General features: G+C 47.9%; 1 protein-coding gene across 2 annotated transcripts in view; it reads left to right on the top strand.

Annotated features, from left to right (window-relative positions):
• Positions 1-8961: 8961 nt before the first annotated feature.
• nr4a3 (nuclear receptor subfamily 4, group A, member 3) overlaps positions 8962-12500 on the top strand; it is a 20734-nt gene continuing 17195 nt past the window's right edge. Inside the window, exons 1-3 of one of the 2 annotated variants that reach the window (XM_060064495.1) lie at positions 8962-9275; positions 11524-11679; positions 12480-12500. The exon at positions 12480-12500 is cut by the window's right edge and continues 61 nt beyond it. In XM_060064495.1, coding sequence (XP_059920478.1) covers positions 12498-12500 — 3 coding nt within the window. In that variant the 5' untranslated portion in view covers positions 8962-9275; positions 11524-11679; positions 12480-12497. Of the gene's footprint in view, positions 11142-11523; positions 11680-12479 lie in introns of both variants that reach the window. The other variant, XM_060064494.1, reaches the window with a different exon arrangement.

Raw genomic sequence — 12500 nt, 5'->3', positions numbered from 1 at the left:
ACTTTAAATGTAATGTAATGTTTAAATGTAGCCTCTCCTGGAACCGTCACCTTATCGTGGTGGAGAGGTTTGCGTGTCCCTGTGAACCTGAGGGCTGTGTTGTCTGGAGCCTTGTGCTCCTGGTAGGGTCTCTCATGGCAGAGTGGTCTCAGGTGAGGGGCCAGACTAAGAATGGTTCAAAAATCCTCAATAAACAACGAAAGAAGAGGAGATGTGACCCGGCCCGGAGGAAGCCCGGGGCCCCCGTCTGGAGCCAGGCCCAGACGGAGGACTCGATGGCGAGCGCCTGGTGGCCGGGTTTGCAACGGAGCCCGGTCGGGCACAGCCCGAACAAACTACGTGGCACCCCCCCTCTCTTCATCCCATGGGCCCACCACCTGTGGGAAGACCCGTTGGGGTCGGGTGCGCAGCCACATGGGTGGCAGCGAAGGTCAGGGGTCTCGACGGACCAGACCCGGGCGGCAGAAGCTGGCTCTGGGGACGTGGAACGTCACCTCGCTGTGGGGAAAGGAACCAGAGCTTGTGAGGGAGGTGGAGCGCTATCAGTTAGATCTGGTGGGGCTTACCTCCACGCACAGTCTCAGCTCTGGTACCGTACTCCTGGATAAGGGTTGGACTCTATTCTTCTCCGGAGTTGCCAAGGGCGAGAGGCGCCGGGCGGGTGTGGGGATACTCATAAATCCCCGGCTGAGCGCCGCGGTGTTGGAGTTTACCCCGGTAGACGAGAGGGTCGCCTCCCTGCGCCTAAGGGTTGTAGGGGGGAAAACTCTGACTGTTGTTTGTGCGTATGCACCAAACAGCAGCTCAGAGTACTCTGCCTTCTTGGAGACCCTGAATGGAGTCCTGTATGGGGCTCCAGTAGGGGACTCCGTAGTTCTGCTGGGTGACTTCAACGCCCACGTGGGCAACGATGGAGACACCTGGAGAGGCGTGGTGGGGAGGAACGGCCTCCCTGATCTAAACCCGAGCGGTCGTTTGTTATTGGACTTCTGTGCTAGTCATGGATTATCCATAACAAACACCATGTTCGAACATAAGGGTGCTCATAAGTGTACCTGGTACCAGAGTACCCTAGGCCGAAGATCAATGATCGATTTTGTGATCGTGTCATCTGATCTGAGGCCGCATGTTTTGGACACTCGGGTAAAGAGAGGGGCGGAACTGTCAACCGACCACCATCTGGTGGTGAGTTAGATCAGGGAATGGGGGAAATTTCCGGATAGACCTGGTAAGCCCAAACGAGTAGTGCGGGTGAACTGGGAACGTCTGGAGAAGGCCCCCGTCCTAGGTATCTTCAACTCACACCTCCGGCGGAGTTTTTCTGGCATTCCTGTGGAGGTTGGGGGCATTGAGCCGGAGTGGGCGGTGTTCAAAGCCTCCATTGCTGAAGCTGCGGTGGCTAGCTGTGGCCTCAGGGTCTTAGGCTCCTCAAGGGGCGGTAACCCTCGGACACCGTGGTGGACACCGGTGGTCAGGGAAGCCGTCCGATTGAAGAAGGAGGCCTTCCGGGATATGATATCCTGGAGGACTCCTGACTCGGTTGCGGGGTACCGACAGGCCCGAAGGGCTGCAGCTGCTGCCGTGTCGGAGGCTAAGCAGCGGGTGTGGGAGAAGTTCGGAGAGGCCATGGAGAAGGACTTTCGGTCGGCGCCAAAGTGTTTCTGGAAGACTATCCGGCACCTCAGGAGGGGGAAACGGGGAACCATCCAAGCTGTGTACAGTAAGGATGGGACTCTGTTGACCTCAACTGAGGAGGTCGTCGGACGTTGGAAGGAACACTTTGAGGAACTCCTGAATCCGAATAACACGCCCTCTATGTTGGAGGCAGAGCTCGAGGTTGATGGTGTTTCGTCGTCAATTTCCCTGGTGGAGGTCACTGAGGTAGTCAAACATCTCCGCAGTGGCAAAGCCCCAAGGATTGATGAGATCCAGCCATCTCAAATCTCAGATTGAAGAGGAACAATGCGGTTTTCGCCCCGGACGTGGAACTACGGACCAGCTCTTCACTCTCGCAAGGATCCTGGAGGGGGCCTGGGAGTATGCCCATCCGGTCTACATGTGTTTTGTGGATCTGGAGGAGGCGTATGACCGGGTCCCCCGGGAGAAACTGTGGGAGGTGCTGCGGGAGTATGGGGTAAGGGGGTCTATCCTCAGGGCCATCCAATCCCTGTACTCCCAAAGCGAGAGCTGTGTTCGCGTCCTCGGCAGCCAGTCAGTTTCGTTCTCAGTGGGTGCTGGTCTCCGCCAGGGCTGCGCCTTGTCACCAATCCTGTTTGTGATATACATGGACAGGATATCGAGGCATAGTCGTGGTGGGGAGGGGTTGCAGTTCAGTGGTCTGAGGATCTCGTCACTGCTTTTTGCAGATGATGTGGTCCTCATTGGATCTTCAGCCTGTGACCTTCAGCACTCACTGGATCGGCTGGCGGCCGAGTGTGAAGCGGCTGGGATGAGGATCAGCACCGCTAAATCTGAGGCCATGACTCTTAGCAGGAAACCGATGGATTGCTTAATCCGGGTAGGAAATTAGTCCTTAGCCCAAGTGAAGAAGTTTAAGTACCTCGGGGTCTTGTTCGCGAGTGAGGGTACTATGGAGCGTGAGATTGGCCGGAGAATCGGAGCAGCAGGGGCGGTATTGCGTTCGCTTTACCGCACCGTTGTAACGAAAAGAGAGCTGAGCCGCAAGGCAAAGCTCTCGATCTACCGGTCGATCTTCGTTCCTATTCTCACCTATGGTCATGAGGGCTGGGTGATGACCGAAAGGACGAGATTGCGGGTACAAGCGGCCGAGATGAGTTTTCTCAGAAGGGTGGCTGGCGTCTCCCTTAGGGATAGGGTGAGAAGCTCAGCCATCCGTGAGGAACTCGGATTAGAGCCGCTGCTCCTTTACTTAGAAAGGAGTCAGCTGAGGTGGTTCGGGCATCTGGTAAGGATGCCCACTGGGCGCCTTCCTTGGGAGGTGTTTCAGGCACGTCCAGTGGGGAGGAGACCTCGGGGAAGACCCAGGACTAGGTGGAGAGATTATATCTCAACACTGGCCTGGGAACGCCTCGGGATCCCCCCGTCAGAGTTGGTCAATGTGGCCCGGGAAAGGGAAGTCTGGGGCCCCCTGCTTGAGCTGCTCCCCCCGCGACCCGACCCCGGATAAGCGGACGAAAATGAGATGAGATGAGATGAGATGTATCCATGAAATTTAGTTGTTTCTGTCACACAAATTAATTAAATGCTGACTCATCTATATAACATTTTATTATTACGCAGTGCATTACGGAACGCACTGCTTTTACGCCTCGTTTCCACATACGTATGTTTTTCGTATCCGTACTTCCGTAAATTTAGTTTGTGTGTGTGGAGAAGCATTTAAAAATACTTCTAAATCATGAAGCATTACATAAACGGGGATATCCCAAACAAGGGAACTTTCTGCTCTTGCCTTCAAAAATGAATATAATGCAGCTACTCGTTTATGTACAGTATGTGTTCCTCATCCAACCTGGTCTCACAGGAATCCGTGAAATGACTACGGACGAATAACTCGAAATCCGTGGACACATCACGGAAACACGCCGATTTCCGTGATGTGGCCACGGAATTCGCTCCAATGCAAGTTAATGACGCTGATGTTCCGTGGCTCACACACGGATCCCCGTTTCAACGAGCGAGTCGACCACGGGGGCTTAACTCAAAACCCAGGGTGGTCTCACTGAAACACTTAAATTGTCCTTGTTGTCTCCACGGAAGTTGCTCCAATGCAAGTAAATGACAATGATATTCCTTGGCACACATACAGATTCCCGTTTCAATCTGTGTGTGTGCTCCCGTTTCAATCTGTGTGTGTGCCACATTTGACCACAGCGGGGGCTTAACTCAAAATCCGTGGTGGTCTGACGGAATCACTTCAATTGTCTGTGATGTGGCCACGGAATTTGCTCCAATGCAAGTAAATTACAGTTATTCCGTGGCTCACACACGGATATTGGCGTGTTTCCGTGATGTGGCCACGGATTTCGAGTTAAGCGTCCGACCGTAGTAATTTCACGGATTCCTGTGAGACCATGTTGTCCTCATCTGTGGGCATGTGTGTTTGTGTGTGTGTGTGTGTGTGTGTGTGTGTGTGTGTGTGTGTGTGTGTGTGTGTGTGTGTGTGTGTGTGTGTGTGTGTGTGTGTGTGTGTGTGTGCTGGTGTGCGTGTGTATGTGTGTGTGTTTGTGTGTGTGTGTGTGTGTGTGTGTTTGTGTGTGTGTGTGTGTGTGTGTGTGTGTGTGTGTGTGTGTGTGTGTGTGTGTGTGTGTGTGTGTGTGTGTGTGTGTGTGTGTGTGTGTGTGTGTGTGTGTGTGTGTGTGTGTGTGTGTGTGAGAGTGTCTTTTTCTCTCTCAGCTGTCTGTCTTTGAATGCACATTGTGGGAGCAAATAACCCCTTTAAGAAATAAAACAGCAAAGTAAAATTAGGTATAGAAAATATGATAAAACCTTTGCAAACATGTTCTGCCCACACATACAAAGACACAAACACACACCCAGATGTTTCTGAAATTACAAATATCTGAGTCACTCAATTAAATGCCAATAATGATGAGCAAACACAAATGTTTATATTGGCTGTAATAACAGATACCTGTGCAACAAAAACCTAAAGCTACACGTGTGGGGGTGGCAAGATAGGTGGATATTAATCCTCAAGAGTTATTAAACCTCAGCCAACCGTGCTATTAAGACCTGTCTGCCCTTAGGGTAATGTGTTATGTGTTCCCAAACATTCCCAAACATGTATTTGTCTGTGTGAACACAGACAAATACAAACATGCACAAATCCAAGAACATGGGGCCTGAAAACGTGATTTGAAAGTTGTCAAACTAATTTTGCCCTTTCTCCACTGGAATCAACGACAACTCAGTTGTTATTAAATGCTACAAAAAGTGCTTGATTTGTATTTCTTTTTACCTACACACTATTTGTCAGCAGCATTTTTCCATGATTGATAGTTATTATGTCTTCTCCACATAGTGTGCAAAATGTACCTATCACTCACGTACTCCTAGTGGGCCATAACTCTACCATTTAAAGTATGTCCTTGTCCTCGTTCTGAAACTTTTGGTATTTTAGAATGATGGATTTCAGTTCCAAAATCTAGTTCCTCATGCTCCTCTGTGCGTTCCCAATTCAACTCTAGCTGCAACATGAAGGTTATTTTTTCATATTATCATCAGACAGTCAATCGACAGGCCATTTTATGTCACTGGGGATTTGTATCACCAATTTAAACAATGAGTACATTATTTGTAATCCATCTTAAATGCAGCAGCTATCTGTACAGGCCCTTGAGAATGGCTGCATGTTGAAACCTGCCTGCTGCAGATGCTGTCCGTGCAGACTATATGTATGAGGTGTGTATCGACTGTTTACGTGTGTGGGTATTGGCATCTATGCATGCATGCAAGTTTCTCAGGTGAGAATGCATGCTGTTGGTTTACACAGTTGTAGAAACACGATGGGCCCAATTTTAACGGTCTGAAACGCAAGTGAGAAGCGCCAAGCGCAAGTAACTTTGTGGGCGGTTCTACGGCGATGTCGCTCGTTAACATTGTGAGATTTAGAAAATCAATTACAATGAATCACGAGTGCAGTGCTGTTCACATGGTGCTTGGTTGTACAGCCATCTCACAGAATCCCACAATAAGAAACATATGAGGGCCCAGAACAGAACCGAACCCAAGCCCCAGATCCACATCCGGGGTCATGGTCCTTGACTTCTCTGCACTCCTGTCTTTGGGCACTGGTGTGATAAGGCGCTGATGGCTTGTATTACGGCTCTCGGGCACTCCCGAGGGGAATCCCCCTGCCGCGGTTCAATGTGTTTGTGTGCGTCCCCACAGAGAGGGAAGAATGAGAGCCATTGAGCACCCTGCCACCGCGCCAGCAACCCGCACTCCCTGCCCGCCCCCCCACCCCTTCCGTCCTCCCGCGCACTCTGACGTACAGTCGGAGCAGATTTTGTGACACCAAGATAAAAGCCTTCCTCTGTTTCTCTCTTTCTCTTCTTTCCTCTTTCCCCTGTGTCACCAGAGCACTGAGTGCCGGTGTCTTGGCCCAAGACATAGAGACCGCATTCAAACTGACACAATCACTTTTCACTTCTGCTTTGTGATAGCCAGAGTTCACTGTGTTCCAGCCTAGCGTAGTATACCATCCCACCCAGCGAGGAGTTTTAGCGGCAGAGGCTAGCACCCATGCTAGTATACTCCTGTTACTGTAGCGGCTCAGCAGGGGTCAGCTAGCAGGCAGACACTCGTAAAGCCTCTTCACGTCATAGCCCAAACTTCCCGCTGCTTTCCATCTTCCCCGACCACCATATCTGCTTCACATTGAGGGCGTTAAGGATTTAGGAGTTTGAAAACCAAATCCTACGGTTGTATTTCATTAACAGGTCCTTGAAAGAACAGAACACATTGCAAGGACTAGATTACATTTGTTTAAGAAGTAACAAGTGTGTGTGCTCCTCTGTGTGTGTGTGTGTGTGTGTGTGTGTGTGTGTGTGTGTGTGTGTGTGTGTGTGTGTGTGTGTGTGTGTGTGTGTGTGTGTGTGTGTGTGTGTGTGTGTGTGTGTGTGTGTGCGTGTGTGCGTGCGCGAGTCTGTGTGTTTGTGTGTGCCTGATTGTGTTTGTGTGTGTGTGTTTGTGTGTTTGTGTGCTTGTGTACGTGTTTCCGATGGCCGAACATGAACTAAGGTAATCACCCCTCACGTGTGCCTGATAAGTGGGTGGATGACCACGGTATCTAGTGCTATAAAAAGAACCAGGGTTATAATCCCTAATCACTTCCGTGTCTGGTTGGAATATGAGAACAGGCTAATCTGGATTTTCTCCAGAGAGACCCTTCCGTCAACATAGCTGTGATGTCATGCCATTGGGGCCATTCCGCATGCTTCAACATCCTGGCGGTCAGGCGACGGGGGTTGACTCTGGGTGGGATAAACATTCAAAACGCTTCCCTTGGTAAAAATAAAGCAAGTCATGTATCAAAAGCCGTCAATCCAAATATGAACCAAGGAATGCTAGAAATTTAGGGGACTTATGGCCAACACAGGTTTTTGTGTTTCGCGTGTATACTGGTAATTTAAGGGAAATGCACAATAAAACAACGCAATGTGGGCAATTATCGTCTGCCATCCACCTGTAAACTTTGGTATATTTATTTTCCGAAGTACGGTATGTCATACACACGTCGACTCGATGGTGCGTGTTGCGCGCCCACTCACATGGCAGCAGGCTTTCTGGGGCGACCGACCGAGGGATTCCCCTAGGCATCCCCTTCAGAAGTGCCGCACGGCCGTGTGTACGCACATTTCCTCGTTGCGCAAGTGGAACAAAAATAAAAAAGGTTGATTCCTATCAGTAGGATGAGGATCAGAATGTAAGGTTAGCCTGCATGTGAGTATTGTAATCATGTTTTTGATGCCAAATAATTTATACATCATCATTACGCGGCTACATATGTTTCGCGTAGGATATAAAAAATACAATGTGTTATTATGAATCATTGAAGCCGTGACCATAACAAACCTGCTTTGTTGTAATCGAATAACAATTTTCGGTTATGCAGTCAAATTAATCATGTTTTCTTTATTTTCATGTTGTTCAGTGTAGACTACTGTCTGTATGGTGGAGCCTGTGTGCGCTCACACATAGAAGTGGAGTTCAACTCTCTCCCCTAATATTCGAAAATAGAAACAAAACAACTTCAAACAGTAACAACTTATACGATATGAGCGGTTGATGAGCCTGCTGAATATCAACCATTTGCTTTCTCGTTCGTTTCAATTCTCTATGCCAAATGAAAACGGGGACACGCTTTACGCTAAAAATACCTGTCTACGACTATATTTGGCTTGGCTAGATCACAATCACATCTCTAGAATAGTTGGGCCCGCCCCAGAATGAACGGGTCCTCTCTCTCACTCTCTCTCTGTCTCTCTCGCTCTCTCTCACTCCGCCTCTTCTCCCACTACTATATTTAGTACAGACGGTCTGCGTCATCACACTCTAGGTGCGTCAAGGCTTGGCCCCGCCTCCGAGACTTGGTCATTGGTTACACTTAGAACGTGGCCAACAAAATACGCGTCTCATGATTGGCTGTTTTTGGTTCACTTTCCTCAGTGGCTTCAGAGACCTGTTTAATTTTTAGCTTGCCGAGCACGCTTTGAGTTTGGCTTGTATTCACTCTACAACCCTTTTTGTGCATTCTCAATTTTGAAAAGCGACTCATTTTATATGGTTTGTGACTTATTCCTCATTTGGACAGAAAAATTGATATATTTGTAAACCATAAAATAGAATATTCAGACCCTTTGTAAAATATGAAAGCAATTATATCAGAGCATTCAAATTCAGATTCAACATGTTACATTTAGCTGTGAAATTGAATCAAGCTATAGTTAGGTTAAAGTTGTCTTAAAAACGTTTTTATAGACAGTGGAATGGAAGTGGGACAATACAACTCACACGTATGTTTTCAGAATTCATTAAAAGTTGGATTCCTAATTTCATCTACTTCTCCCTAATTAACGATGGAATCATCGAATCGCCTATGAGTTAATCAGACTTTAGTCTAAGTTAGGGAGGTCATTACATAATATGTACTTAGCTGGAGATTTTGTCCATAGCGACTTACAGTAAGTTCCTTAAACACTGAAGATTCAACCTAAAACAAGTCCCAGAATCATTCGAGCGCTGTGCGTTGGGCTCTGTCCTGGTCAATTTTTTTTTATTTTTGTGAGCCCGCTGGCCTCTCAGTTCTCAGTAGCCTCTGTCCGGCAAACATAAGAGCCTCCGTGGCTCTTGCTCACCCAGTACCATTCTCTTTCGCTCCGGCTAGTGTGTCTCTTACTGTACGGCGGTGAGGGAGGACCGCCGTGACGTCACCTCTCCCATGGCGTCACATTGACGTAGCGCATACCAACAGCAGTGCGAGGAGGCACCCTCTCATAAATGCTTTCTCCCTCAGACGTCGCACATAAACAAACTGCGTTACAACTTAACATTCGCAACATCACAGACGCGACACAGGCTGCTCCTCGTACGGGGAGCTGTTATTCCGCACGATACCTTAGACGAGTAGGACGCCAGCAAGAGGAAAAAGAAAACTTTTTTGCGGCCGTTTCTTGTTGCTTGCCAATATTATTTTATTATTTTATTTTTTTGAGATTTCTCGATACAAACAGGATATTTTTATACTAAGTTGATATCACATGTAAAGACGGAACCGCCACAGCAAACCAGTAAGTACAGATGTGACATGATGGGAATGAATGAATTTATATTGCATCTTGTGAAGGCGCCTTCTGAGATGATCTCAAAACATAAAGCGTTTCAAGTCTCACTATGATTTCTGTTATCGGAACTGTATAGGACCTTTTAAACAACTTCGCCTTTTCGAGTTTGTGGGTCACTTCGTAAGTTGCGCGTGTAACCTGTTGATCCGCACGCTCCGCCCTGTGGCCGCTCCGCCAGGTCGGTACTTCGATGGAGACGAATATCTATTTAATTTGCTCTAGGAAGGTAGGCTATCATATTCTCTTTGGTTGTCATGGAAATGTGATGCCTCTTACTCACACAATGAATAGTGGAGTCAGACACTCCTGGTCCGAGTCGCCGGTAGCATAGATTCTGCCTCGAATGTTTGATTTTGCTCAATCGAGTCCGTTAGTGCTCAGTAGTGATTCAGTATAGGGTTCGCCTGTAGCTGTCTTGTTTTTACCATAAACGCGCTCGTCAGGCGTGTGTTGAGAGAAGTTTAACTTCGTTTGTCTCATGTCTTCAAAACAAAATTACAAACTGCTTCCTAATCCACGTGGGCCAATGTGTCTTGTCTGCGTTCAAGTGTGCGGGACGATGCAAGGTTACCAGGTTTGTTTTCCAATCAGCCCGCCCGCCCTCGGCTCAGAGCGGCCACACATGTCACCCACACTCAGCACTGGCGGACCAGGCTTCTCTCCCATTCATTCAACGTTTCACATTAGTAAATTATTTCGACTAAATAGTAAATTGCGTTCGATACCCCCCACTTCCCCACACATTCATCTTTTCAAAATTGTTCCCATAAACACATCCACATATGTGGCTTTTATTGGTGGATCGTTTTTCTTCTTTCTTTCTTTCTCTATTTTTTGTATCCTGTCTTTACCAAGATAAACTTCGCCTTCGCCAACAAACACCGATACACCACACAGACACACACACTTCGGCTTGAGAGGGGGCTATTTACTGTACTAGTGTGAATTCTCTCTCTCCCCTTATTCCCATCACTTATGCCTGTGTGTGCTGGGAGCCTCGCGCGGGGGTCCCGGTGCTGCACAGCCCCGCGTACTTCAGAGCCCCTCATCGTTCTCCTGGTTACGGCCCAGTCCGCACTGGTCAGCTGGACAACTAGGCTGGTCCCAAGGAAACATGTATTGAACCTAAATGCAGACACAAATTATGTTAACTTTATTAATACATTGATTGCATTGGTGTGTTAATATGAAATAAATTCAGAAAGTTATAGCCTACGATATTCTAAGCTCTCATATCCCTTTAAAATCAAGTGCTTCAACCGTGTAGTGTCAGTTACCACCTCTCTGCCCAGCTTCAACGTCTTTGTGGAGTGCAGCTACGAGGCCAAATCGTCCTGCCTCTACCAGATGCCCGGTTTCAATGTGGTGTCCTTGTGAACAATAGTCATACAGAATGATCTGGTTCAGAAGTATGGACAAGTATTTCCAGGCACTGTGTGTGTGTGTGTGTGTGTGTGTGTGTGTGTGTGTGTGTGTGTGTGTGTGTGTGTGTGTGTGTGTGTGTGTGTGTGTGTGTGTGTGTGTGTGTGTGTGTGTGTGTGTGTGTGTGTGTGTGTGTGTGTGTGTGTGTTTGTGCGTGTGTGTTTTAGGGGGTGGGCGGTCGGACGGGTGTGCGTGTGTGTGAGTGTGTGTGGCAGAGAGGGGGCGCTCGGAGCTCTGAAGTCCTCTGTCCACGGGCCGCTCTGCTCTCACTATCAGAGTAGCGCGCGCTGCTACAGTTGTCTGCCGTTTTCGGGTCCGACTTAAGATCTGGAGTTCACCTTCTCCAGCGCTGGATGAACTCGCTGCAGCCGAACGCGACGACAATACCAGGCAAGGGACCCCGTGGACATGGGGTCAATGAACAAGTTGTCAGTCCTGCAGAAGGATTTTTATTGATTAAGTTTAGACGGCAGATCTCTTGTCGTTCTTGTCAACTGTCAATTTAAACTGAATCAAGCAAACAAAAAACATTAGCTTAGTAACATTTAAAATTAAAGTCAGGATAGGCGCACGTTGTGAAGTGGTGAGAACATTGAAGTCTGAAGCGATGTTGTAGGAATTGTTAAAGTCCGACAGAATGCTCCTGGTATATTTCTATTGCTCATTCCAGTCATTTATGTCATAGATGTTTCGACTGAAGTGTCCCTTATTTCCCATCGCCCCACTGTGTGGATCTGCGTCCTGAGTCGTAACGCACGTGTCTCCTCCGCAGAGCCCGGTTCGGAAGAGCGCGCGACGCCGAGCTCCGAGCACCAGCGACTAGACACCTCTCGTCTGACGTCTCACGTGCTGCCTCATCCCGGCCGGAGCCACGCCACCCCTCCACCTCGGACCCCCAGCACCATTCAGCGCGACGCTCTCTCACCAGGTAGGCCTCGGATTGGTTTCCCGATGATCTCTCTGGTTCTCCGCCGTTCTTTGTCCAGTTTGCTGCAGGGTTGAAGCAAGGAGTGGTTAAGTGAGAGTTAGGCCTAGTTATATTTTCAAAACGTTGGTACTTTACTTTTTCTAAATTGTGGTCACAACATAATTTGACCTTTTTTGTAATTGTGCTTCATTGAAAGATGACATATTTGTATTACCTGTCAAAGGTTGCAACAAACAACCATTCGGTTTCTAACGGGCCTACCGAAGGGCGCCTGAGCGGGTATCTGCTGTTGCGTGCGTGAACATTATTTTATAATCTGATAAAATTATACTGGTAAGAAAAAGAAAACTCAAAGAAGAAGATAACAGCAATGAACCAATTTTCCCGATGTCATCTCGAAAATATAAATAACAAAAAATGTAAAAATGAGTCAAAGTGTATTTAAAATATTTCGTTGATTTATTTAAGGCTGCTCGGCGCAAACGTTTACGTTCGGCCTTTTAACCTGACATTTGATTCATAGTTCCGGTGGACCTAAATGTAAAGCTTTGTGATAATGAACGATCTATCCTAAACCCTAAATAAGCCAAACAAGGTCATGTCCGTTTTCCGTCGTTTGTTATGATGCGCGCGATCAGGGAGGAGGTCTACGCGTGATCCTACGTGTGGTCACGGTCCGCTCATGGTGTGAGAGTCAGTTTAATTCAGCCCACATGTTTCGCAATTCATTGAGAAAACAATATGCACCGATGACCAGAGTGTGTTGTTGTATTCATGTTTTTCATGTTTTTATTTGTTAGATCTATGGCATTCTGACAATG

This window comes from Gadus macrocephalus, chromosome 11 (assembly GCF_031168955.1).
Source record: "Gadus macrocephalus chromosome 11, ASM3116895v1".
NCBI lineage: Eukaryota > Metazoa > Chordata > Actinopteri > Gadiformes > Gadidae > Gadus > Gadus macrocephalus.
The sequence above is the reverse complement of the archived record's forward strand: the minus strand, read 5'-3'. Positions and strand labels throughout refer to the sequence as shown.